This window comes from Engystomops pustulosus, chromosome 4 (genome assembly GCF_040894005.1).
Source record: "Engystomops pustulosus chromosome 4, aEngPut4.maternal, whole genome shotgun sequence".
NCBI lineage: Eukaryota > Metazoa > Chordata > Amphibia > Anura > Leptodactylidae > Engystomops > Engystomops pustulosus.
Genome location: NC_092414.1, coordinates 111,170,214 through 111,194,093, shown reverse-complemented (window position 1 = coordinate 111,194,093; position 23,880 = coordinate 111,170,214). Strand labels below are relative to the sequence as shown.

General features: G+C 42.2%; 1 protein-coding gene across 1 annotated transcript; it reads right to left on the bottom strand.

The window, feature by feature from the left end:
• Positions 1-9,048: 9,048 nt before the first annotated feature.
• Positions 9,049-23,822, bottom strand: ALG12 (ALG12 alpha-1,6-mannosyltransferase). Its single transcript, XM_072147078.1, has 9 exons — positions 23,426-23,822; positions 23,218-23,350; positions 18,448-18,621; positions 15,245-15,439; positions 14,200-14,303; positions 12,984-13,207; positions 12,703-12,872; positions 12,527-12,602; positions 9,049-9,491 (listed from the first exon to the last, which is right to left on the bottom strand). The coding sequence occupies exons 1-9, from the start codon at positions 23,588-23,590 to the stop codon at positions 9,263-9,265; spliced, it is 1,470 nt and encodes a 489-aa protein (XP_072003179.1). The 5' UTR covers positions 23,591-23,822; the 3' UTR covers positions 9,049-9,262.
• Positions 23,823-23,880: the final 58 nt, after the last annotated feature.

The window sequence follows — 23,880 nt, the reverse complement described above, 5'->3', positions numbered from 1 at the left end:
CCCCCCCCCCTCTCAATATGTCTCATCTGTCAATTTACACCAAATTTGTGATTTTTCAATCCGTAACAATCCGTAGAATAAAAGTAAATCATTATTGAACCTGTACAATGAACGCCATTAAAAATAAAATGTTAAAAACCCACCAAAAATGATCATTTTTACCTATTCAACCTTACAAAAAATGCAATAAAAAGTGATCAAAAAAACATATGTACTCCAGAATGGTACTGGTGAAAAGAACATGTCCTGCAGAAAAACTTCAACCAGCTCCGTAGCCAAAAAAAGGAAAAATGTTATGCCACTTGGAAGACGGCAATGCAAAAATGATAGATTTTTCCCCACATTACGGTTTTATTTGATTAATATATTTTCTTACGTTTTAATAAATTTAAGTCTCCTATCCCCGTAATCGTATGGACCCAGAGAATAAAGATAACATGATTATTAGGCTAAACGGCGAACACGGGAAAAAAAGTCAAAAATCCAGTACGGAATTTGCTTTTCTACTCCTGCCCTCAAAAACGAGTTCCTAAAATTTCAACAATAGGTGATACCAACCCCAAAATGGTAACACGGGAAAAAGCATCTTAACTTGCAAAAAAAAATGCAGTCACATGGCCCCAGTAACAAAAAAACGAAAATTTTATAGCCTACAAAAGGAGGCAACGAGAAAACTAAAATCCTGGCAGCTGCAGGGCGCTCCTTCCCTTCTGCACCTCGCTGTGCCCCCATAACACAAGTAATGTCCACATGTGGGGGGTCGCTGCACTCAGGAGAAATTGTAGAACAAATTTTATGGTGGGTTTTCTCTATTTATCTTTTGGAAATGTGTAAATTTTAGGGCTAAATGAATGTATAACCGGCACAATTTGACTATTCTAAATGTCACCACCATATTTATTCAATTACAATGAAGATCTCAAGGGGTTAACAATCTTCCTAAAATCTGTTTGATAGTTTGAGGGGTGCAGATTTGAAAATGGGTTGGTTATATTGGGGGTTTTGATGCTGAATATGTAAAATTTCATTCAAAACAGTATTTATCCCCAAAATGGTCAATTCTGAAAATATGGAAAATTCGATTTGTAAGCTGCGTGACATTTCAAAAATTATGAAAATGTAAAGTAGACATATGGGAAATGTTATCCAGCAACTTATTTAGGTGGTAAATCTATCGGCCTGAAAACGCAATGATTTTGAATTTCGAAAATGGCAAATTTTTCAAAAAAAATCATAATTTTTTTCTTTTTTTGGTAAATAAACGCAAAACTTATCAGCCAACATTTACCACTAAACTGAAGCGCAACATGTGGGGAAAAAACAATCTCAGAATAGATTTGATAAGTAACAGTTTTCAAAAGTTATAACTATGTAATGCGACCAAGTCAGAATCCAAAAAATGGGGCTGAGCCTTAAGCTACAAAATGACTGCGTCCTTAAAGGGGTTGTGTCACCATAGCAAATGGCTGTAATTGGGTTCAATGCATTGTGACAAGTACTTTCACCATTTACACTTATTACAAAATATGCAGGCTTACTGAGATAACTCCTTTTGTCCTGGTTGCTGGCGCCCTCTAGTGGTAGCTGTGTCCCGTCCTGAGCTACAGCTGATCTGGCCGAGTCTGCGCACAAACATTCCACCAGCTGCTCTGCACTACAGATCACTCCACACTGAGAGGTCACCTGACACACTGCAGCCAATAGGAAGTGAGCAGAGAGCTCAGCCGTCTACACCAGTGAATGAGGTGATTTCCACTGCTCCACAGTTGCTTCCAGCAGCAGATACAAGGTAACTGCAGACATACATGACTATCTGCTGCACAGAGGAGTCCTCCCCTAACATGGATCATAGCAATGTAGCAGCCCTCTCCTCCCTCCACCATTAGTCAGGTCACACAGGAGGCTGCAGAGATAACACAAGTAACAGGCTGAGCTCTGACCTCTCCTGATGCATCTCCTGTACTCTCCACCATTCACTGTCCCTCCATGTTACACTGCTCTCCTGCAGTCCTCCTCCTGCACTCTCCTCCATTCACTGTCCCTCCATGTTACACTGCTCTCCTGCAGTCCTCCTCCTGCACTCTCCTCCATTCACTGTCCCTCCATGCTACCCTGCAAAGGGGCCCCTGTCCCTAACTAGCAGGGAAGTAGCTAAAGATCAGTAATATGTGAGAAGCTGTCACCTATTTATCTATGCATCCATGCATGTCAGCCTGACCGACCATGATGCTGTGAGAATACATAGTACATGTGTACTATGTGCAGTGTCCTGTGTAGTGTGCAGGGGGCGCCAGATTCAGGATTTCTGGCGCACGTTCTTCATGAATCTGGTGCCCCCTACACTGCTTTGACAGACTGCACCAACTTTTTTTGGTGTACTTTTAACATGGGGCGTGTGACACATTTCTATTGGACTTCTATTGGATCAGTAATGCAGGGACTATTTGAGCACAGCAGGTGGAAGGAGACTCTGAAGGCTGAGTGCTCTGTAGCGCTGAGGTGTGCAATAACTGCCGCTGTCAGTGCTGTGCATGTGCCCGGCCCCTCCCACATCTGCTTCTGTGTGGAGCAGAATAGAGGCTGAACAAGCATCATAATAACAAATAGAAAGGAATCTTTAATTCCAGGTAACCTTTACAAATAGATTTTTGAAATATTTTAACCTCTTTGACAGCTTTTTGCAGTCAATTGTTTCATGGCATAACCCATTTAAGGGGTTAAAGTGTCAATCAATGTTACTCAGCTAGAGAGGAAAAGACATTCTACCTCTTTCTATATGTGCAATATACAAGACCATAAAGGATCACTTAGTGCATACCGCACACCGCAACCGCCTACCCCTGCCCGGATGACTGACACCCCGATGCGCGTTTCGGCACGCTGCCTTCGCCTGGGGGTCACTGGAAGAAAGATTCTTTTTGTGACTCTAAATCAAAAAGGGTTCTGTAAAGGCAAAGGTAAGCAGGGTAGATGGAGCTACCCCAAAGACTGTAAGGTAAGAGGATTTCATCGTAGCTCAAGTAATACTGTTCAATCCTTCAGAAAGCAATGACGCTGAAGTGGGAGAAAGACTTAAAATTTTATCATCAGTGGTCACAGATCACATCGAACCCATGGATCATATCAATATTACAAGATGTTTACAGTCTAGAATTTACCGGTCTTCCTCCCAAGAACTTTATCCTAACCAAACGGCCATCTCGGACCCTCACAGCTTGGTTATGACTTGAACAGGGACATTATTCACCTGTTTTTGATAAAAACAAATGTATGATGTGCAATTAAGTTTAACCTCCTGTTTAGAATGTGTCTGTTCAAAGAGGGAAACAGTGAACTCTGCAACTACCTTGATACACCCAGGGGGTGTCTGTAGACTCAGTACTGCAAATGTCCTTTTTTCCATTGGTCAAGAGGTCAAGTATGAATTGACAAATATTATCCTTCCAGAAGAGGCGACACTGCTCTCTAAAAGAAGCCAGGGGCTTTTTAGGCCTGATATGGCATGCATTCAGTTCATACAATTGAGTCAGAGTCTTATATGAACCTTGCAAACCACTTCATCTAAATCAAAAGGTAGAGCTTCCAGTCTTGGTCAAAAGCTTCTTAAACTGGTGGACAAACAAATCAAATTTGGAACAAGTAGTGCCTTGGCCATCGAGGATAATTATGGTTGCTCAAACAGACGCATGCCAGTCTGAACAACAAGGGAGATCATCTTCTTCAAGGACGGTGGCCTACCTCAACAGAAAGTTGATCAACCAGGACAAATGGTGTCTGAATGACGATATTATGTTGACACAAAGGTGGGGTCAGCCAATGATAGACCTCATTGCTTCTCGCACCAACTCCAAAGTAACATGTTTCTTTTCTCTAGACCTAAACGATCCCATCTCACAGTGGGATGCTTTCACTCAGACATGGAATGCCCCCTTTATGTATGCATTTCCTCCCACCCCAGTCATAGCGAGGGTGATACAAGAAATACGAAAAGACCAAAGAAAGGTGATTCTTGTTGGTTATGGTAAAAAAAGAACTGGTTCTCATCCTTGAGGAGGATGGATCCTGTTCTTCTGCCCCCACAGTTGACCTCCTGTTCCAGGGACCAGATTATCAATCGACACTCTCCAGCTCTCGGCATGGATCCTGAAAGGGTGTTAACATAACAGGGCTTGTTGGACAAAGTGATGTCCACCATGAAGGCAGAAACCAGTTACTTATGTCATTAATCTCCAAATATGGATTTTTCTTTTTTGTGGCTCACAAAGTCCAGATACATCGCTTGCGAACCATAGTTGAGTTCAAAGGTTTGGCAGAGCCACTTCCAGACTAAGGCCGCCCTTTAAACATAAAAAACTCAAACTGGCATCTGTCTATAGTCCCTAACTCTCTAGCTGGTCCTTCGTTTGAGCCCCTAGAAGGTGCAAATACTATAGAGTTAACCTCAAAATTAACCTTCCTATAACAATAACAACAGCTAGAAGGCTTGGAGAAATCCATGAACTCTCTACAAAAGAGCCATACCTGAAGGTCTATGATGATAAAGTTTTTATCAAGTATTAGGTTGACTCTTCGTAGACTTTGAGGTATGGCACTTTTGTAGAGAGTGCTTGGATTTCTCCAAGCCTTCTAGCTGCTATTATTGCTAAAAGAAAGGTTATTTTTAAGGATAACACTTGATAGTCACCCTAACACATGATAAAACCTTTATCAACCTTCCATATAGCAATAACATCAGCGAGAAGGCTTGGAGAAATCCAAGCATACAAAAGAGCCATGATGAGAGTCTATAATGAAAGTCTCCCTAAGGCCTCTTTCACACTTGTGTTGCAGATCACGTCAGGGTTTGGTCAGTGAAAAACTGACATATTTCATCAGTAAGAATACTCATTTGGTACATCTCTAGTTGGGGGCATGTAAAGTGGGAATTATTCTCACCATTAATTTGGTTTCCATTAGTCCACCAAGATGGCCCATGTATAATTCCCTCCCCTACTAGAGACTGATTGAGGTGGTACGTAATGTTTATTTTTATCTATTTATTTTTTACCTGATTTTCTATGTGTGTGAAAATAACATGCAATAAATTGGAGTTGCATCAACGGCAAGTGTAGTTATTTGGTAGTCACTAGAGTGTGGATGCAGGGGTGGGTCTTTTTACCTCTCTGCATCTAGTCCCTACAGAGGTCAAGGGTCCTACTCCAGTTGCGGCCAATGGGAATAATTCCCATTTTCTTCTGCCAGAATGGGGTTACCCGAATCAGAGTAGTTTTGCTGGAAAATAACTTCCGAAGGACCCTGGCAATCAGCAGAGCAGGAAGGAAGGCATATGCTAGGTCCATGTCCCAAAACCTGGTCGAGAGGTTACGGTTGTCTCTTAAAGCAAAGAGGTCTATTGACGATTTGTCCCATCTTTCCACCCTTTGGAGATAGACCTTTTGATTTTACTTAATTCATAGCAGGAAATCTGCTAGTGTCGTCTTTGCCTTTTAGGTGGATGGCTGTCAGACCTCACAATTTCTTTGGCCCATGAAAGTATATTTTGAGAAAGTGATTGCAGGGCTAGGGATTTGTTCCCCCTTGCCATCTCAGGCTATTGTTCCTGTGTTGTCTGATAGGATTTTTATATTACACTCCAGTAAGAGATGTGTGTTGAGGTCCAATTTTCCCAAATTGCTCTTAGCCCTCTGACCTTTGAGTGGAGTACCAACACTCTTGCAGACCAGATGCCTTGTATGTACCTGCCTGGTAAGACAGGACCCCATCCCCATTTGTATTGCTATGGATTGGTATAAGATGCCAAGGATTCCAGGATAATGTCACTGAATTCTCGCACTCTTGTCTAGGGGCAATATTTTCCTGTTCCACATTTTTAACAACCAGGTCTGATGAGTCCTTCAGTGATTCTGACCAGGCAACAACAACATAATCAAGCTGTCAGTTGGACCAACATCTGCATGGCTTCTGTTGTGCAGAATTTCTTTATAATTTTCTCCTGTGGGAGGTAAGATGTGTGGGTTATTGAATCTTATGATATTCCTAGAAAGGTTCTGGAGCTTGAAGCTACCAAAACTGACTTTTGTAAATTTGTCTTGAATGGACTTTTCCTCCACTATATCCTCAATTTTTCATAGAAGAGGAAATATTTAGCGGTGTCTACCTTGTTTTAGGAGAACAGACCTCTTCAATCACAGGGTCAACGTTAGACGCAGTATTGGAGGATTTTTCCTTCCTCAATATTTTAGACAAGATAGAATGGGGTATATATGATGTGTAATAGTGTGTAAATATACATATGCACAACAGCCACATAACCCCTGCCCGACTCACAAGACTCACAGCATGTGTACTAGAAAGATGACCCACATCCAAATTGTAATACCATTATAGGAACAGCAAGAAGGAGAGACCACAGCAGAGTATGGACATCTCCGCTTGTAGTAGTAGTTTTTGCCTTCAATCCTGAAGGCAGGCCTCCTGATGACAATTTCCAGCATGCCAGAAGTCATGCAAGGCCTGGAGGCGAGTGCTCTGACTGCCACAGACCTCATCAGGAACCGCAGGGGAGCCGTGCTAGGATCCTACAGTTGAATCCCCCAAACACTGAGAAGCCCTAGGATGGACAAAGTCGATCGGCCGTATGGACAGGAAGACACTGGTTGGAGGTATTGTGATCTGTTCCTATTCATGAAAAGCCTTTCAACATGATTTGTTTGGATCGGGTATGCTGCTACTTAAAATTACTGCTATGCCATGTGGACCGAGGCATAGGGTATCTGCACGTCTTGTGGAAAATCTACAGCATAATACAGCCTTCAAGGACTTTGTTCTTTTTACATTGTAGGCTATGGAGTGAAAATCCACATCAAATCTGCAATATCATGCAGATTTTAACTTGAAATTACATCAGATGAGGTTAAAAAAAAAAATGGGGTGAAAAAAAGAAAATGCTGTTGTAAATAAAAGCAGGCGAATCTGCATCCAAAAACTCACTACAAGTAACACATTTAACCTGTTGGTGCTCAGCGTCTGATATGTCAGACGCAGCGCTGATGCAGGTTCAGCTCAAGCCGATAGCCGACACTCCGATGTAACATCTGCGGTCGGAGTGGGCTCGTGGGTGTTTAACCCATTAAATGCGTGACTACAGCATTTCGCATGCCTCACACCGTTTTCAGGGGGGCTCCGATCGTTGCTATGGCAACTCTGGGGTCTGATCAGAGTGAAAAAAAAAATTTCAGTACAGAATTGATGCTTTTCTACTTCTGCCCTCAAAAAATTATTCCTATATTTTCAACAATAGGTGATTCCAACCCCAAAATGATAACACCGGAAAAAGCATCTCATCGCGCAAAAAAAAAGCTGCTACATGGCCCCAATAACAAAAAAAAACAAAAATTTTATAGCATACAAAAGGGCCAATGAGGAAAGTCCCTTCTGCACCTCGCCATGCGCCCATAAAACAAGTAACGGCCACATGTCGGGGGTCTCTGTACTCGGGAGAAATTGCAGAACAAATTGTAAGATGAGTTTTCTCTTTATCTTTTGGCTAAATGAATGTATAACCAACACAATTTGACCATTCTAAATTTCATCTCCATTTTGATGCAAGGGGTTAATGATCTTCCTAAAAGCTGTTTCTGATAGTTTGAGGGGTGCAGATTTGAAAATAGGTTGATTATATAGGGGGTTTTGATGTTAAATATGTAAAATTTCCATCAAAACTGTATTTATCCCCAAAATGGTCAATTCTGAAAATATGGAAAACCAATATTCGGTTAGTAAGCCACGTGACACCAAAATAAATTAAATTAACCAGACATTTAAAAAAATGATGAAAATGTAAATTAGACAAATGGGAAATGTTATGCAGCAACTTAGGTGGTAAATCTATCTGCCTGAAAATGCAATGATTTTGAATTTTGAAAAATGGAAAAAATTTTTAAAAAATCATTTTTTTTTTTGTAAATACAGGCAGTCCCCGGGTTACATACAAGATAGGGTCTGTAGGTTTGTTCTTAAGTTGAATTTGTATGTAAGTCGGAACTGTATATTTTATCATTGACAATTGGATTTTAAAAATGTTGGGTTGTCATAAGAACCAGGATTAACACTAAAGCTTCATTACAGACACATTTTATAACTGTTACAGCTGATCATTGTAGCCTAGGACTAAAGTAATAAATTACCAATATCCTGAGGTCCGTTTGTAACTAGGGGTCGTATGTAAGTCAGGTGTTCTTAAGTAGGGGACCGCCTGAAACGCAAAACTCACCAGCCAAATTTCAATAATGAAGTACAGCATGTGAAGAAAAAAAAAAAAAATCTCAGAATCGTTTTGATAAGTAACAGTGTTCAAAAGTTATAACCGTATAAAGCGACGGAAGTCAGAATCCAAAAATGGGACTGAGCCTTAAGCTATAAACTGGCTGCGTCATTGAATAAAAAGACATATACTATCAGATTACCTGATGGTAGATTATTACTTACCTCCCCATCTCATCCTCACATGTAGCAAGCTTCATTTCCTATAACTTTGCATGGCTGCATTTCTGAGAAAAATAAGTTTAGAACACATGCAAATTAGCCACACCACCGGGCTTCACCGTAGTATAATTTAGTCATACCTATTGAGGCTGGCACCGCTGCGAGAGCCAGAGACGTCACCAGCGCCCTTTTCAAAATATTGCACTGGGCATCAACTGCAGCAATGTCAAAATCTAAACATTCCCTGTGCTGCCGACATGCTACCCAGCAAGATGTTTGAAAAGAGATTCTGATGTTACAACGCTCTCAGGGCAGTGCCAGCCACCACGGGGTGTGAATAAATTCTACTATGGCTGATTTGCATAGGTTTTAAACTTATTTTTCTAAGAAATACTACCAAAAGTTATAGAAAACGAAGCTTGCTACACATGGGGATGGAATGGGAAGGCAAGTAATAATACATATGGCGTTCATTCATTGCAGTTCATATTACATTTAATTAAATGTTAGGGCTAAATCAAATTCCCATCACACCTGTTAAAAGCTTTATAAAACTTTAAAAAAAAAAAAAAAAAAAAAATTTAATTCCTTCAGAGAAGCCTTTAGATTTTTCATTGATTGAAGTTACAGTTTGTTGAAGAACAAATCGGCCAAAGTAACTGACGGTGGTTTCCTTACAGATGTTATACCCCCGCTATCAGGATTGGAATTTGGAGGCAACAATGCCTAGTCATGCGGTGGGGCTCAATTGATATATTACATAACTTTTGTGCTGTTTTTAATTATGATTATGAGTACTTTGTAAGATTATTATTTTTGTCGAGAATTTGAAATAAACTGGTGGAAATGTAGCATTGAAGCCTAGTCCATCAAATCCAGGTATTTCTCTCAATATTCTGTGATTTCTTTTGAAGTGCTGCAGATCAGAAGCTTTGTATTCCATGATGAGATGAGTATAAGAAGCATTTGCCTTTTCTTCCTGCAATAGGTCCTCTCTTTTGTCATATCTGTTTGGGAAAAAAAGGACAACGTTAAATCACACTTTTGACCAAAACACTTCAGTTGTTGATCCATAAGCCAGGTACCAATACAGCCAGGTAATGACACTTTCTTCTCTTTGTTTGACCACTTGTCAAAACAAATCATAATCCTGAAAAAGCCCGGAAGCTAACATGGGGTCGCTCCAAGTGTTTATAACCTTAACATAATATCAAGATGATTTTGAGAATTTTCTTGTGACACATTAGGGGGAGATTTAATATGCCTTGTCTGACAATGTCAAATTCTCCTAAAGTACTCCAGCACACATTATTTACCAGTCTCTACTGGAACATGGGTGAATACTGCAGCTGAAATCTCGACAGGTCTGATTAGCGGAGTGCACCTCCGGATTTTCTAAGCCTAACTTAGACACCAAAGCCTTTTGCTGTCGGGTGGGGTGGGGGTGGAATTAAAACAATCAATACACCAGTTTTAATAAATACTCCCTTTGATGGAAATATAGGAAAATATTTACCTGTGGGAGGTGGCAATATATTCATCAGTGCTAGTACCATTGAAAGGGTCATATATCTCAGAACAATATGTCGGTTATGAACAGTAATAATCGCTCTCAGCCCAAGACCAGATACATTTTTGGACATTGCCATGGTATCAGATACCTAATTAGGTTCTAGCATTCTTGTACACAGAAATATGATTCTCTGAATGGGAGCATAGAAAACAGGTCATACGTGGTATCAATGTCATCCAGATCTAATGAGAGCAGAACCCCGACCCTATGAACTCCTATTGAGAACCTAGAAGATTATCAAAGTTTCTGGACCGGATACCAGGTAGAAGGGGTCCTAGAGCCCTCCTATGGGTGTGACTGCACCTATTATAATCAAAGCATCAGCTCCATTGTCTTTGCCTGGGGAACCTTTCACCAGTTGAAATGCGCGTCGGGGAGGCATGCAATGTAGAATAGAATAGAATAGAATAGAATAGAATGCTTTATTGTCCCCATAGGGGAAATTGACTTTGTCACAACGACAGCAGCAACACCTCACAGATATACATATACAAACAGAGTAAGATACAAAATACTTTACATATAGATAATAACAGTTATTTAAAAAAAGAATCAATAAAAAAATATAAAAAGAAGAATAACACCGTGGTTACATATTAATTACTTGCCCATGTTAACTAATGCAATTGCCCTCGGTATAAAAGAATTTTTAAAACGATTCGTTCTACATTTCATGTGCAAAAACCGATCACTAAATGTGCTACGTTGACCCATCAGTGTGTTATGTAATGGGTTTTTCTCATTACATACAATGGATTTAAATTTGGAGAGCATACGTGCACACAAGACTGACTCCCAATCCTCTGTCTTAGTACCAACAATTGAGTTCACCTTCCTAATCAGTTTCTTAAATTTGTTCAAGTCAGTCGTGCGAGCATTGTTTCCCCAACATACCACCGCATAAAATAAAACACTTCCAATTACAGACTGGTAAAAGGACAGCAACATCCTACGGTCCACATCAAAGGACCTGAGCGATCTTAAAAAGTACAGTCTCCCGGACGCCTTTTTATACAATTTCTCTGAATTTATATGCCACAATAACTTATCATCCAGATAGACGCCCAGATACTTATAGTTTGTGACGCGTTCCACTGCGACACCCCTAATCTTTGTAGGCTCACCATCAGTATCACGTTCTTTTCGGAAACTGATTACCATTTCCTTGGTCTTAGATAGATTCAATTCCAAACCATTTGTGTTGCACCACTCCGAGAACACATAAAAAAAAACCGACAACATTACTCTCTCTTAATTGAGGGAATTCCTGTCTTATATACCCACACACCAAACCCTCTTCCATTTGTCTATGAATCTGCCTCTTTCTGCAGTGAGTTTCTCATAGCTTTTACATTTTTGTACCTCTGTCATAAATTCTCCATAGGACGGGATTTCTGCGCTACCCCATTTCCTAGCAAAGATCAATCTAGCCAGAAAAAGGAGTTTATGAACTATCAGCCTTTTCCTGCACTCTTCTCTGCCCAAGTCAATGAGACTAAGGAGCAAGACCCGGGCTGAGAAATTAAGTCTCAAATTATAAGTACCATTTATATAGTCCAGTATCCTACTCCAATAATCCCTTAATTTCTGACATCCGAATGCCACATGAAGAAAATCCGCATTCTCCAGGGGACACCTCCGACATCTGGAATCGGCCCTAAGTTTTTATTTTAAAGGGAACCTACCACCACAAATCTACCTATAAAGGTAGATCGGTGGTAGGTGGATAAATGGGACGTGAGGATAGCCCTTTTAACGGCTAATCCTCATGTCCCCGCAATTTTTTGGTAACTTTTATCAATCGTTTATGCTAATTTTATTATGCGGCTACTGGGGCGTGGAGTAGTCGCATCTGAGGTTACACGAGGCGGCTACTCCACGCCCCGGTAGCCTATTTTCTCCTTCTACTCACCATCTTCAGCGCGCAGCTGCTTGTAGCTGCGCGCCCTTGTCCGACGATCCGGCAGTCTGCGCATGCGCAGAACAGCAGTCCCGCGCCTGTGCGGTCACTGCTCCGAAGCCGGGGCTGCACAGGGGCGGGCCTGCTGTTCTGTGCATGCGCAGACTGCAGGATCGTCGGAAGATGGTAAGTAGAAGGAGAAAATAGGCTACCGGGGTGTGGAGTAGCCGCCTCGTGTAACCTCAGATGCGGCTACTCCTTTTATTACCTCAGATGCGAGGGACCACCTTTTATTGACTTCACATTGTATATTTCAATGTTCTTAGATACACCTTCTCTAGAAAATGCTTTAAATATTTATCTGCATTTTGAGACAGGCTCTCTTCAAGGGGTTTAAAAGGCTGTAATTTTCCTGTTCTTTAATTCCGTCCTCTCAAAACTGAAACATTGTATGCCCAGTAATATTCAGTGCACCTTCCCAGATTTATTGCGTAGAGTCAAGTAATTAATAAAGATGGATAGTCAAAAGAAGGGCAAGGACAAAGAAAGAAACACCATTTCAAACCTACCTCCAATGTGAATGAGACTGTAAAAAACGTGAAACTCCTGTTTGAGCAGCTGCCACGTCTACGTGAACAAATACTTCTGAAAGATATAAAGGTCTTTATGCTTAGAAACAACTAAACTGAAGTATATGACCACATGAACAATAGAACAAACATGCAACCAATGGAAGTTATACTACCTGTGGATGGGTCAACCAGTTTATGAAATTCCACAATTGCAGTACCTCCAGGGTAATTCAAATGGGATAGGTAAAGCGAAACAGCAGAATAAGTTGCATTCCCTAAAAGATGGGCCACGACAAAGAAACTGCCAAGTTTGAATATCCAGGATTTTTGATAATTCTGAAGTCTGCAATGGTAAAGTGAAGTGCTGCATTAAGCGGTTTATTTTACAATACATAATATATACCGTAGTTAGGCAGACTTGAAGCAGTATGTGGCAAGCTTCCTTTATACTTACATATATAAACATCCTTTAGACACCACTATGTTTAGTAGAGGAAATGTGTAAATGATAAACCGAAGCTCTTTGTGAGGAAGGAAGGAGTATAAAAATATGAAAGCCACAACTGGTGTAATCAGAAGTCGCATCCTTTTATCAAAGAGACCAAATGGCAAAAAAAGTAAGCTAAATGCCAGCGCTCGTGGCACAACCGAATAGAAATACCACAGGAATGGGGAAGTCTTGGGAGCCGGTTAAGGAAGAGCTAGTGGTGCAAATCTTAAACTAAAACATTTCAAATCAGTAAATGATAAAAGAGGATATCTGCTAAATTATTGAAAAAACAACAACCTCTTTATCAGTTTGTTATATTAGCAATATTAATTCATAATCCTTACAACCTCATCAAGTAAAATTAGATTTGGTGTGACTTGGGCTTAACAAAAAAAACAAACAAAAGAAAAAACTAACACTCTTTCAAAACGGGTTGCTCAAGAATTAATTAAGCAAACATGTTGCTTTCCAAACCAGCTGCCTAGAATATAGGGCCACATTTATCATGACTTGTACGTCTGCAGTACAAGTCATGTACAAGTCAGTCTGTGGCAGTACAAGCCGCTATTTAGTTGCAATTCCCGGCCCAATTTGCCAGTTGTCCCGTGCCTGAGCACCATCTTACCCACATTCAGGTGCAGGCTATGGCGCAGTACTATGCCAGGTTGGAATTGGTGTAGAAGAGCCCCGGCAGCGCCATTATACTTGGCACACTTAACGAAAGCGTATAATAAATGAGCAGGATAGGATTAATGCACCTGCCTACCTCCCCCACACAAAAATGTTAGCAGCCCCCAGAAATAGTAAATAGTGTGTGGCGCAAGAAGTTTATGAAGGGGGAACTGAAGAAAAGCTGAGATAGACATACACAAAGGCAGAAGCCGGATGTAGTAGAAAATTTCCTTTCTGACCACAAGCTCTTTACTCACACTACTCAGAGTTTCTTGGGTGTACTCTCTGATGCATTTCCAATATTCAATACTGTATATATGGAGAAGTATTGTGCTTCCTTGACCAGGCATTGCTATGGGACTTCCGGGACAGCTGTCTGCAGCAGCACTGTATATGTGAAAGGAGAACCCCCAGGAATCTGCATTTATCCCCTAATCCTCATGAATACAGACAGTATTTTAGTCATACATTTGTAGATTTAGAGTTATATACACTTTGAAAAGGATACGCCCCAATTTGAACTTTTATTCCGAACAGTATTATACCACAGAACTTCTCCTTCAGGCCAAAGAAGGCGTTTCCAGAAGAAGGAGTCCACCACAACGGTTAAACCTGATATAAATCAATAGTAAAAATAAAACAGTGTTGTGAATGGGAAAAACAACACATAGATAATGTGTTTCTCATATTATAGTATAAAAAAAGCATCAAAACTTGCATTTGCCTTTGTTTTACTAATATAATGAGTATACATCTGCACACATCTGCAGCACTCTGATAGCCCGTCTCCTTTAAAGAATGTGTTGCCAATTTTTAATTAAACTTAATAAAAAAATAGAAAAAGTTATCTGGTTATCTTTTCTGAGAATTAAGTGATGTGACATACAGGAGCCTCATTGACATAGAGGTTTAGAGTCCACCTTTATTATTTATGTCCATGATGAGTTTTCTGAGAAATTCCCATTTTAATCTGTATGCAAATAAGTCAGTTGGTGTGCCAAGGGCATATCATGTGCACCCTGAGCACTGCTATTCCTGCCTGCACCACTACCCTCTCAAAGCAGAAGATTTGTCTTGTGAGTAGCATGGGGCGACACTGTAAGAAGGTAGACAGGAATAGCAGTGCTTTGAGTGCTGAAAACACAACCTTGGTGGCAACACTTTCCCTTTAAAGAGCACGCATGAGAAGCACTATTGTGGGCAGTTTGCAAATCTTCATATATAGTATGAAAACCCTCCAGTTCAGAGTTGCATACAATACACAATAAGTGCACTCTTCTGCTCCCTCACTCTTATGTCTCCATCTAATCTCCTATATAGATTGTTAGCCCTCACGGGCAGGGTCCTCCTCCTACTCGTGTCCTGATCACAGTAGTTTTGTGCATGTGAACCCCTTACTAATTGTACAGCACCATGGAATTAATGATGATCTATAAATAAATAATAAAATATCTCGCTTTCACCAGGTAGGATTGAGGAATAAGGCCTGTACTATCCAATTATACTAAATGCTCATAGATTATACGGTAAATACAGCTCAAAATAAAGCTTACTTAGCCACGTTATTCCAGCTGGAATTGCATGTAAGAGAGTTGTAGGAAATGAGAGGCTTCCCTTCTTCAGAGACAGCAGCAGCATAAATCCCATCAATATGCATAGCTCAGATCTGAAGACAATAATGGCCAAGGCTGAAAGCCAAATGAACGGACCAGACTTCTGCTTCATCCAGAATGTGACGGCAAGTAGTACTAATATATACAAGACAGAGGAGGCAGAGTAATCAGCTGCAAAGCATATTAGATCTGTGACAGACAGAGCATAGTAGGATTTTAAATTCTATGGTCAGTTATCAAAAAAACATTGTTTTTTGCATAAATTAACTTCTTGTGCAGTAGTTATTTTTGTGAAGGATACACATCTGCAAACTGCAACAAATACACCATGTGTGAAAGCGGCCTGCTATAGGGACTAGCATTTACCAATATCTATTTTGTCATCTATCCTCCCAAATACAATGGTTGTATTGCTAACACATGGCTGTATCAAGTGGTCCTGGCGCTTTTGCAGTTTAATATAATGGCAAAGTACCAGTAATAACCAAGTTAAAATGGTCACCAAGATACAATTTACATCTAATTTAATGTAGCAGTATGTGGCGTTATTTATTACAAGCCAGAACCAAGGGTGAAATAAATATCCTAACTTTTCAATTAACTTTGCATAAATCAATAGTACTAGTGAATAGAGGAAACTTTATTACAAGTCTTATCAGGAACAAAGCCCTTATCCACTTACTTTAGCTCTAACAAGAGCAGCTAGGTCACCACCCATCAATTCAGAGTGAATTGCAAATTTGCAGACAGACTGCATAGGGGAAAGCTGTTGAGAAATGAAGATTACAAGTCACATAACGGGCATAAAAGAGGTTGCTCCTCACGTACAAACCGATTTCTGCAAAGTATGTTGAAAGTCTAGGAATATTCTCAGGGAGTGCATGGCCAATTTTCTTCTTTACTTATTAACCCCTTGCTGTCAAAGCCAATTTTTAGAACCACTATAAGTGGTTAGAACTTTGGCACACTGACATATTCAGGTCATTTTGAGACTGTTTTGTCATAACACATTGTACTTCAAGTTAGTTGAAACACCTGGGTGACATCTATTACTTTTACGAAGAAACCGCGATACAGCGGTTTAGGGCACTAATGAAAGTAAGCACCGGCACCAGCTCACCCTGAGCTGGTGCTCGGTATATGCATTTTACACCTACCACTTCAAGTTGTAGGTTTCCTTTAAAATTCTCCATTTTCAAAGTAAAAAAAAAAAAAAAGTCTGCTTTCCAGGTACTTATACTATAAAAATAAATTAACATTTATCAAATGTCTGCTTTCTGTTAGCATGCTTTTTTTTTTTTTTTTAAAGGGTTACCAGGGACCTTATTTTCACTAAAGACAGGTTGCAGGAGCCAATTACAGCTGCATTGCAAATGTCTTTCTGCTTTCTCTAGCATTTGCATTACAATAAAATTGTTATTACTTATCTTGCACCCTGAAAGAATCCTCTGTGTAGTCCCAGGGGTTGGGCTTCGGTTTGTATGCATTTCAAAAAACGTGTGCTGCAGATGCCTCGGCTCTCAGCCCCCACCTTTGTGCTCCTATACAGCTCCTCCCTCCTGCTCCTTCACAGCGCTTACAGCCTGGTGAGCTGACATCACTGGTGGAGTAGCTGTACAAGAGCACAAAAGTGGGGGCTGAGTACTGAGCAGTCTGCCGCACAGACAAGTCACCTGTTTTTTTTAAATGCATCCAAATCAAAGCCCAACCCCTGGGACTACACAGAGGATTCTTTCAGGGTGCAAGGTAAGTTATAAAACACAATTATATTGTAAAGCCAATTGCTTAGAGAAAGCAGAAATACATATTTGCAATGCAACAAATATGGGCTTCTGCAACCTGTCTTTAAAAATAAATATAAAATAAAAAACGCCAAATATTCAATTTTGAGGGACCTGATCATCTTTGAAGTGACTATGAAAGCCCTAAATAATAGTAAATAACGATCCATGGGGGAAATTGTCAGAATCCCCTAACATACTGCAGCAAACACCCACTGGAAACACCTGCAATTGGTGCTAGCTGGTGTTAACCCTTCAAGCTTTGCTGGCGGTGGCAAAAAGCCAGGGGCGCTGTCATATTGGCTAATATTGTCGCTCTCTGTTACAACACAGGGGATCGACGATCTGTTACCATAACAGCCTCGGGTCATACAAAGACCAGAAGCCATCTTGTTTTAGCCAATTACAATGTGCGATTGGCACATTGTAATAGATGAGGTGAAAATCCCCGTATACTGTTTTATGGCAGCGTATGGTAAGATCAGACAACCTAGGGTTAAAGTACCCTAGGGGTCTGAAAAAAAAAAAGCTAAAAAAACATACATAGAAAGAAATAAACAGTAAAAATGTCTGCTCTATCAAAATATAATAGCGGTTATTTCCAGCATTTAACCCTGTAATTGAGAATAGCGCCCAAATTTGAAAATGCCACTTTTTCCACTTTGTGCTTGGGACATGCATAATTAGCAGCTCTGAGCGCCGGACATCAGGTTCATGGGCTGCTTATTATAAGTTTGTTTTCCAGGTTATCCCAGCGCATCAAGATTAGCGACAGACAGTGCCAGAATCTGGATGAAGAGGAGCGGTGGTGAGTATATGTAGCGCGCTTTTTTTTTTTTCAGTGGTTGATTTCTTTAAAAACCACCTCCACAAGAAGTGGGACGATCCGGGCCGTGGAAGGCTAGTGCTAACCTGCCCTCAGGTCATAGCGCATTTCCACACCAGGCAGGGCGAATGGTAGAACTGTCTGACCACTGGATATAGTATGCGCAAGCAAATGGGAAGTTAACATCAAGCACTGACACAATGCGCCAGTGTTTGATAAATCCCCCCCATGATCTATCATTGTTAAAGGGTAGGTCCCAACTTGCTGGCAATCCCTAAGTAACAAGAACAGGGGCCATGTTGCCTTGTTGCTCCTTTTAGTAAGCAAAAAGAAATTTGTTTTGATCAGCAGGGTCCAACCGCTGGTACAACCGCTGATCAGAAAGTTACCCACTTTTCTACATTCTACAAATTTATTTAGCTGGATGCATTTTGGGGTGGTTTTATGTGCCACAAACATACAAAGTAAAGAATACAGTAGAAAGTGGATTCAAAATAGATAACTTTACAACCATCAAATGCAGAAAGAATACTTACCAATGGGAAGGGCAAATATATTAGGGAGGGTACGAGTGCAATAAAACATCAAGTGGAACTGAGTGGCTGTTATTAGGCAGAGAAACAAAGATACTTGGGAACCAAACTGCTTCCTCACTTCCTTCTGCAGCTGCCATAGAGCAAAAATGACGGTGAGACCCAAAGTCCCTCGCACTGTGGACATAAAAACAGAAAATGGTTTCATACATAACACACTTAATACTGCATATACAGAGAGAGCTATACAGCAGTCCCCTACTTAAGAACACCTGACTTACAGACGACCCCTAGTTACAAACAGACCAGTTTTGGTAACTTAATGTGCTTAAAGAGAACCCGTCATGCAAGATAACCCCCCTAAACTAAATATATTTTCATAAACTGCCATTAGAGAGCATTGCCTCTATCCCTTCATTGTCCCTCTACATGCCTGTAAACCTAAGCAATGAGGTCCTAAAGCTGTATGCAAATGACCTGTGAAATGTCCAATGAAGCATTAGCATATTCAAGCTGTCCATTCTATTCATGAGTGGGAGGCACAGCCACACCACCAGTGCTTGACTGACAGGCTGTATAATGGTGTGAGGCTGTATAATGATGTGCTTCCTGGTGCTGGTGGCCACACCCCCTGCAGTCTGTGTGTGCATGTGTGTGCGTTTAGGAGAGATACAGCAGTTACAGGAGAACATGTCAGATTCATGTGTAGCTGATGTCTGTGTCTCTCACCTGTATATTAGGAGGATGCAGCATGTCAGCAGATGCAGCACACACACTAGCAATGCTTTACTATACATTACACACAGACATGAGCAGGGGGAGGAGAGGGGAGGGGTAACAGGGGTGACATCACTGCCTCTGACCATGTGACCAGCCTCATTTACATGATAAAAAATAGATGATTTTACAATGATTAATGTATGAAATAACTAGATAAAGGCTGGGATGGGATCCTTGTGAGCTGCTCCAACAGGTAGTGGTAACAGGACAAGTGACACAGACCTGATGACAGGTGTCCTTTAAGTCCCAGGCTAAAATAAACAGCTACAACAGTTATTAAATGTGTCTACAATTAAGATTTATTGTTATTCCTGGTTCTTAAGACAATCCAACATTTTTAAAACCCAATAGTCATAGAGACCAAAAAAAAAAAAAGAATTTGCCTGGGGTTACAATTCTAAAATATACAGTTCCGACTTACATACAAATTCAACTTAAGAACAAACCTGCAGAACTTACCTTGTACGTAACCTGGGAACTGCCTGTAGCTAACAGATATTAACTAGGGTTTATTTAATGGTATATGAAAACTCAGGGGTGAAACAGCCTGTACCCTAGCGATAAGCTGTATGAAGAGACCACGGTGTTCATAATAAATCTTTGTATAGCGCAGTGATGGCAAACCTATGACACGCGTAGTCATTTTCGCTGACACGTGGCCGCCAGAGAAAAATTGCAGGGGCGGACTGGCCGTGGCCGGTGTCTGCGGGCAGTCGGCCGGGCGTGCGGTCGTTAAGCGGGGCAGGTGGGCGTTCAGCCGGGCGGGTGGACGGTCGGTGATACAGCGCTGCTCCCGTTTTCCCATCCTGCTCTGCGGAGGCCGCGCACTGACGGCAGAGCGTGGAGACAAAGCAGCCCCGGCGACCTGTGCTGTGCCTGCGTGGGAACATCTGCACACAAGGAGTAACGGAGGCCCGAGGTGTCGTTGGAGCCTGTGTAAGTTAATTTACTGAGTTCTCTACTAGGCTGTGCTGTGATGTACACTGCTTTGGGGGCACTTCTCAGGACACAAATGTCCTTAAAACTAGTTAAAACGCTGCTTTTTTTTATTTGTTGGGGGGGAAGGGGAGATCTCGATTAAGGAATTGAGCACCGCCAGACCTGTCTCTGACTAAGGGCATTAGAGGGGGTTAATGTGCACTGCTTTAGGGGTGTCAAATTGTGCATTTATATGTTAATTTAAAGGAAACCTACCACCACAAATCTACCTATAAAGGTAGATCGGGTGGTAGGTGAATCAATGGGACGTGAGGATAGCCCTTTTAAGGGCTAATCCTCACGTCCCCGCACTGTTTTATAAACTTTTATTACATCAATATGTTAATTTACTTATGCGGCTACTGGGGCGTGGAGTAGCCGCATCTGAGGTTACACGAGGCGGCTACTCCACGCCCCGGTAGCCACATTACCCCTCCTACTCACCATGTTCGGCGCGCAGCTGCTCGTAGCTGCGCGCCCTCGTCCGCCGATCCTGACGTCTGCGCATGCGCAGAACAGCAGGCCCGCGCCTGCGCGGTCACTGCTCTGAAGCCGGGGCTGCGCAGGCGCGGGCCTGCTGTTCTGCGCATGCGCAGACGTCAGGATCGGCGGACGAGGGCGCGCAGCTGCGCGCCGAACATGGTGAGTAGGAGGGGTAATGTGGCTACCGGGGCGTGGAGTAGCCGCCTCGCGTAACCTCAGATGCGGCTACTCCACGCCCCAGTAGCCGCATAAGTAAATTAACATATTAATGTTATAAAAGTTTATAAAACAGTGCGGGGACGTGAGGATTAGCCCTTAAAAGGGCTATCCTCACGTCCCATTGATTCACCTACCACCCGATCTACCTTTATAGGTAGATTTGTGGTGGTAGGTGCCCTTTAAGCTAAAATTTACACATTTTCAATAGATAAAAAGAGAAAACCCACCATACAATTTATTCTATATTTTCTTCTGAGTACAGAGACCCCCACATGTGGCCATGACTTGTTTTATGGGCGCACAACGAGGTGCAGAAGGGAAGGAGCGCCCTGCAGCTGCCAGGATTTTAGTTTCCTCATTGGCCCCTTCTGTAGGCTATAAAATTTTTGCTTTTGTGTTATTGGGGCCATGTGATGCCATTTTTTTTGTGGGATTAGATGCTTTTTTCAGTGTTACCATTTTGGGGTTGGTATCTCCTATTGTTGAAAATGTAGGAACTATTTTCAATTCTGTACTGGATTTTTTACTTTTTCTTTTTTGGTGTTCCACGTATAGCCTAATAATCCTGTGATCTTTATTCCATGGGTCGATACGATTACGGGAATACCATAGTTTTTTTTTTTTTTCTAGAGGTGACACACCACCCGAGTTATGCTCAGTTTTTTGGCGTATTTTGACACGCCAAGCTCAAAAGGTTGCCCATCACTGGTATAGCGCCTACACATTATGCAGCGCTGCACAAAGCATGACAAATTGGTCCCCGTCCCCATGGGGCTCACAATCTAAACAAACTACCAGTATATTTTGGAGTGTGGGGGGGAAGCCGGAGGAAACCCAAGCAAACACGGAGAGAACATACAAACTCTATGCAGATGTTGACCCGGGTGGGACTTGAACCCAGGACTCCAGCGCTGCAAGGTAGAAGTGCTTCCCACTCAGTCAACGTGCTGCCCTTTGGGCCGTGAATTTTAAGCTGTGTAGTAGCTGTGCATGGTATAGCAACTGAAGTCGTTTTTTGCGAAATGAGCCAACGGTTTCATTGCTACCATTTTGAGGACTGTGTGACATTTTGATCACTTTTCATTACATTTTTTTATGTCATGTAAAAATGTGTAAAAGTCGCATTTCGGATATTTGGGCGCCATTTCCCGTCTCAGAGGTCACAGCCGGTTATAACCGTTTTTATATTTTGATAGATCAGGCATTTTGGGACGCGGCGATACCTAATGTGTCTGTGACTTTTACTGTTCATTATGTTTTATGTCAGTTCTAGGGAAAGGGGGGCGATTTGAACTTTTAGGTTTTTAACATTGTTTTTAATTATTTTTAAAACTTTTTTTTTTCTTTTTTACAGGTTTTTAGACCCTCTAGGGCAGTGATGGCAAACCTTTTAGAGATCAAGTGTCCAAAATGAGACCCAAAAAACACTAGCTTTTCCCAAAGTGCCAACACGGCAATTCAGGCAGTAACAAATGTATTGCTACCAGAATTTTTGAGCTCCAATCCAACCCTGTCTACACCTTTTCACTTTTCAGACAGTACCAAGTAGCACAGGATGGGTCACTTTAAAATAGCAGGGCGCTACTTGGACTGCCTGAAACTGCAGGAAGATGCCATGTCTGGCAAACTCTGTGCAGACTGTGTGCCCACAGAGAGGCCTCCGAGTGCCATCTCTGGCACCAGTGCCATAGGTTCGCCACCACTGCTCTAGGGTACATTAACCCTAGAGGGTCTGATCATTCCTACCATGTACTGCAATACTACTGTATTGCAGTATATAGCATTTCTGCACAGTATACGTTACAATGAGCCACTGGCTCATTGTAACGAAACTGCAGAAACCATGCAGCCTCGGGGTCTGAGGAAGACTTGTTATGGCAACCTATCGCTGTCCCCCGATGACATTCAGGGGAGCAACATGGCGCCCATCCGCCATCGTCTTTTAAATGCCGCCGGCAGCATCGATGGAGTTAATAGTCGCAATTGCCCCTTGAGCCCTCCTCATACACCCTCTGCATGAAGAGCTACGGCGCAGAGCGTTAAGGGGTTATAAACTAAATAAACAGACTGAAAACGCTTTAAAAATGTCCAAAAACGCAACGTGTGGCATCACCCTTACCAATCACACGCATTTCACTGAAAGCGCAGATGCAATCAGGCTGGGGCTTGCGTTTTCTTGGCACAATACAAGGGCCACATGTGACCTGATGATATTTTTCATACAATCACATAAGGAGCTGAAAGAGGCTCTCCACCTGTTCACACACTGCAATCCCCTAGCTGTGTATAGTGACTGGAGCAGGACCCTCGTACCTAGGAGCTGCGAGTAGTACTTGTCCAGCTGCAGGGCGGACAGCAGGGCCACACCGGGGGCAGACACTGCGCTCACGAACACCGGGCCCACAAACGTCCTGGGCACGACCCCGGGGAACTCGTGGTGGTCGTACTGGTGGAGGAAACACAAGTTACACAGAGCGGCCCGGGCAGCAGTGACCACCTCCCTATACCGGCTGCGGGTTACCTGCTCCAGCGCCAGCCTGTGGTACAGCACGTCATGGCACGCCTGCAGGTTAAAGCTCTCCTCCACCTTACTGAAGGGACAGGCAATGAGGTGCACCGCCGCCACGGACACCAGCAGCAGTAATAGCAAAAGGTCCTGTCTCGGAGGGCTCCTCTTAGCTGCCATGTTACAGCCCGGACACGCCTGCTAGGCGATACTGATTCTCGTTATAGTACGAAGTTATCCGATGGCGTCCCCTGCTGGACATGAGTAATATCGGCGTGCTCGGCGCTGTCTGTATGTGTGTGTTTAGAATTCCCGCCCCCGTGGATGTGAAGCTGTGAGCTAGCGCTAACACTATGCCCGCCGCACAGCATGCTGGGTAAGCGCGCTCCGCACTTTCCACTCGCAGCACCGTGGTACGCGTGGGGAGCTGATTGGTCCGAGCGTGGCGAAAAGCAATTGGTCCACCTCCT

What these genes read in the sequence shown, in the direction of transcription:
- ALG12 (XM_072147078.1), bottom strand. Translation starts at nt 23,590, where the DNA reads ATGGCAGCTAAGAGGAGCCCTCCGAGACAGGACCTTTTGCTATTACTG. An exon ending in ATAAAAGTTCAAATTGGGGC is followed by an intron (nt 13,208 to 14,199) that starts GTATCCTTTTCA and finishes CCGGCTCCCAAG; the next exon opens with ACTTCCCCATTCCTGTGGTA. An exon ending in TCTAAAGGATGTTTATATAT is followed by an intron (nt 12,873 to 12,983) that starts GTAAGTATAAAG and finishes TTACCATTGCAG; the next exon opens with ACTTCAGAATTATCAAAAAT.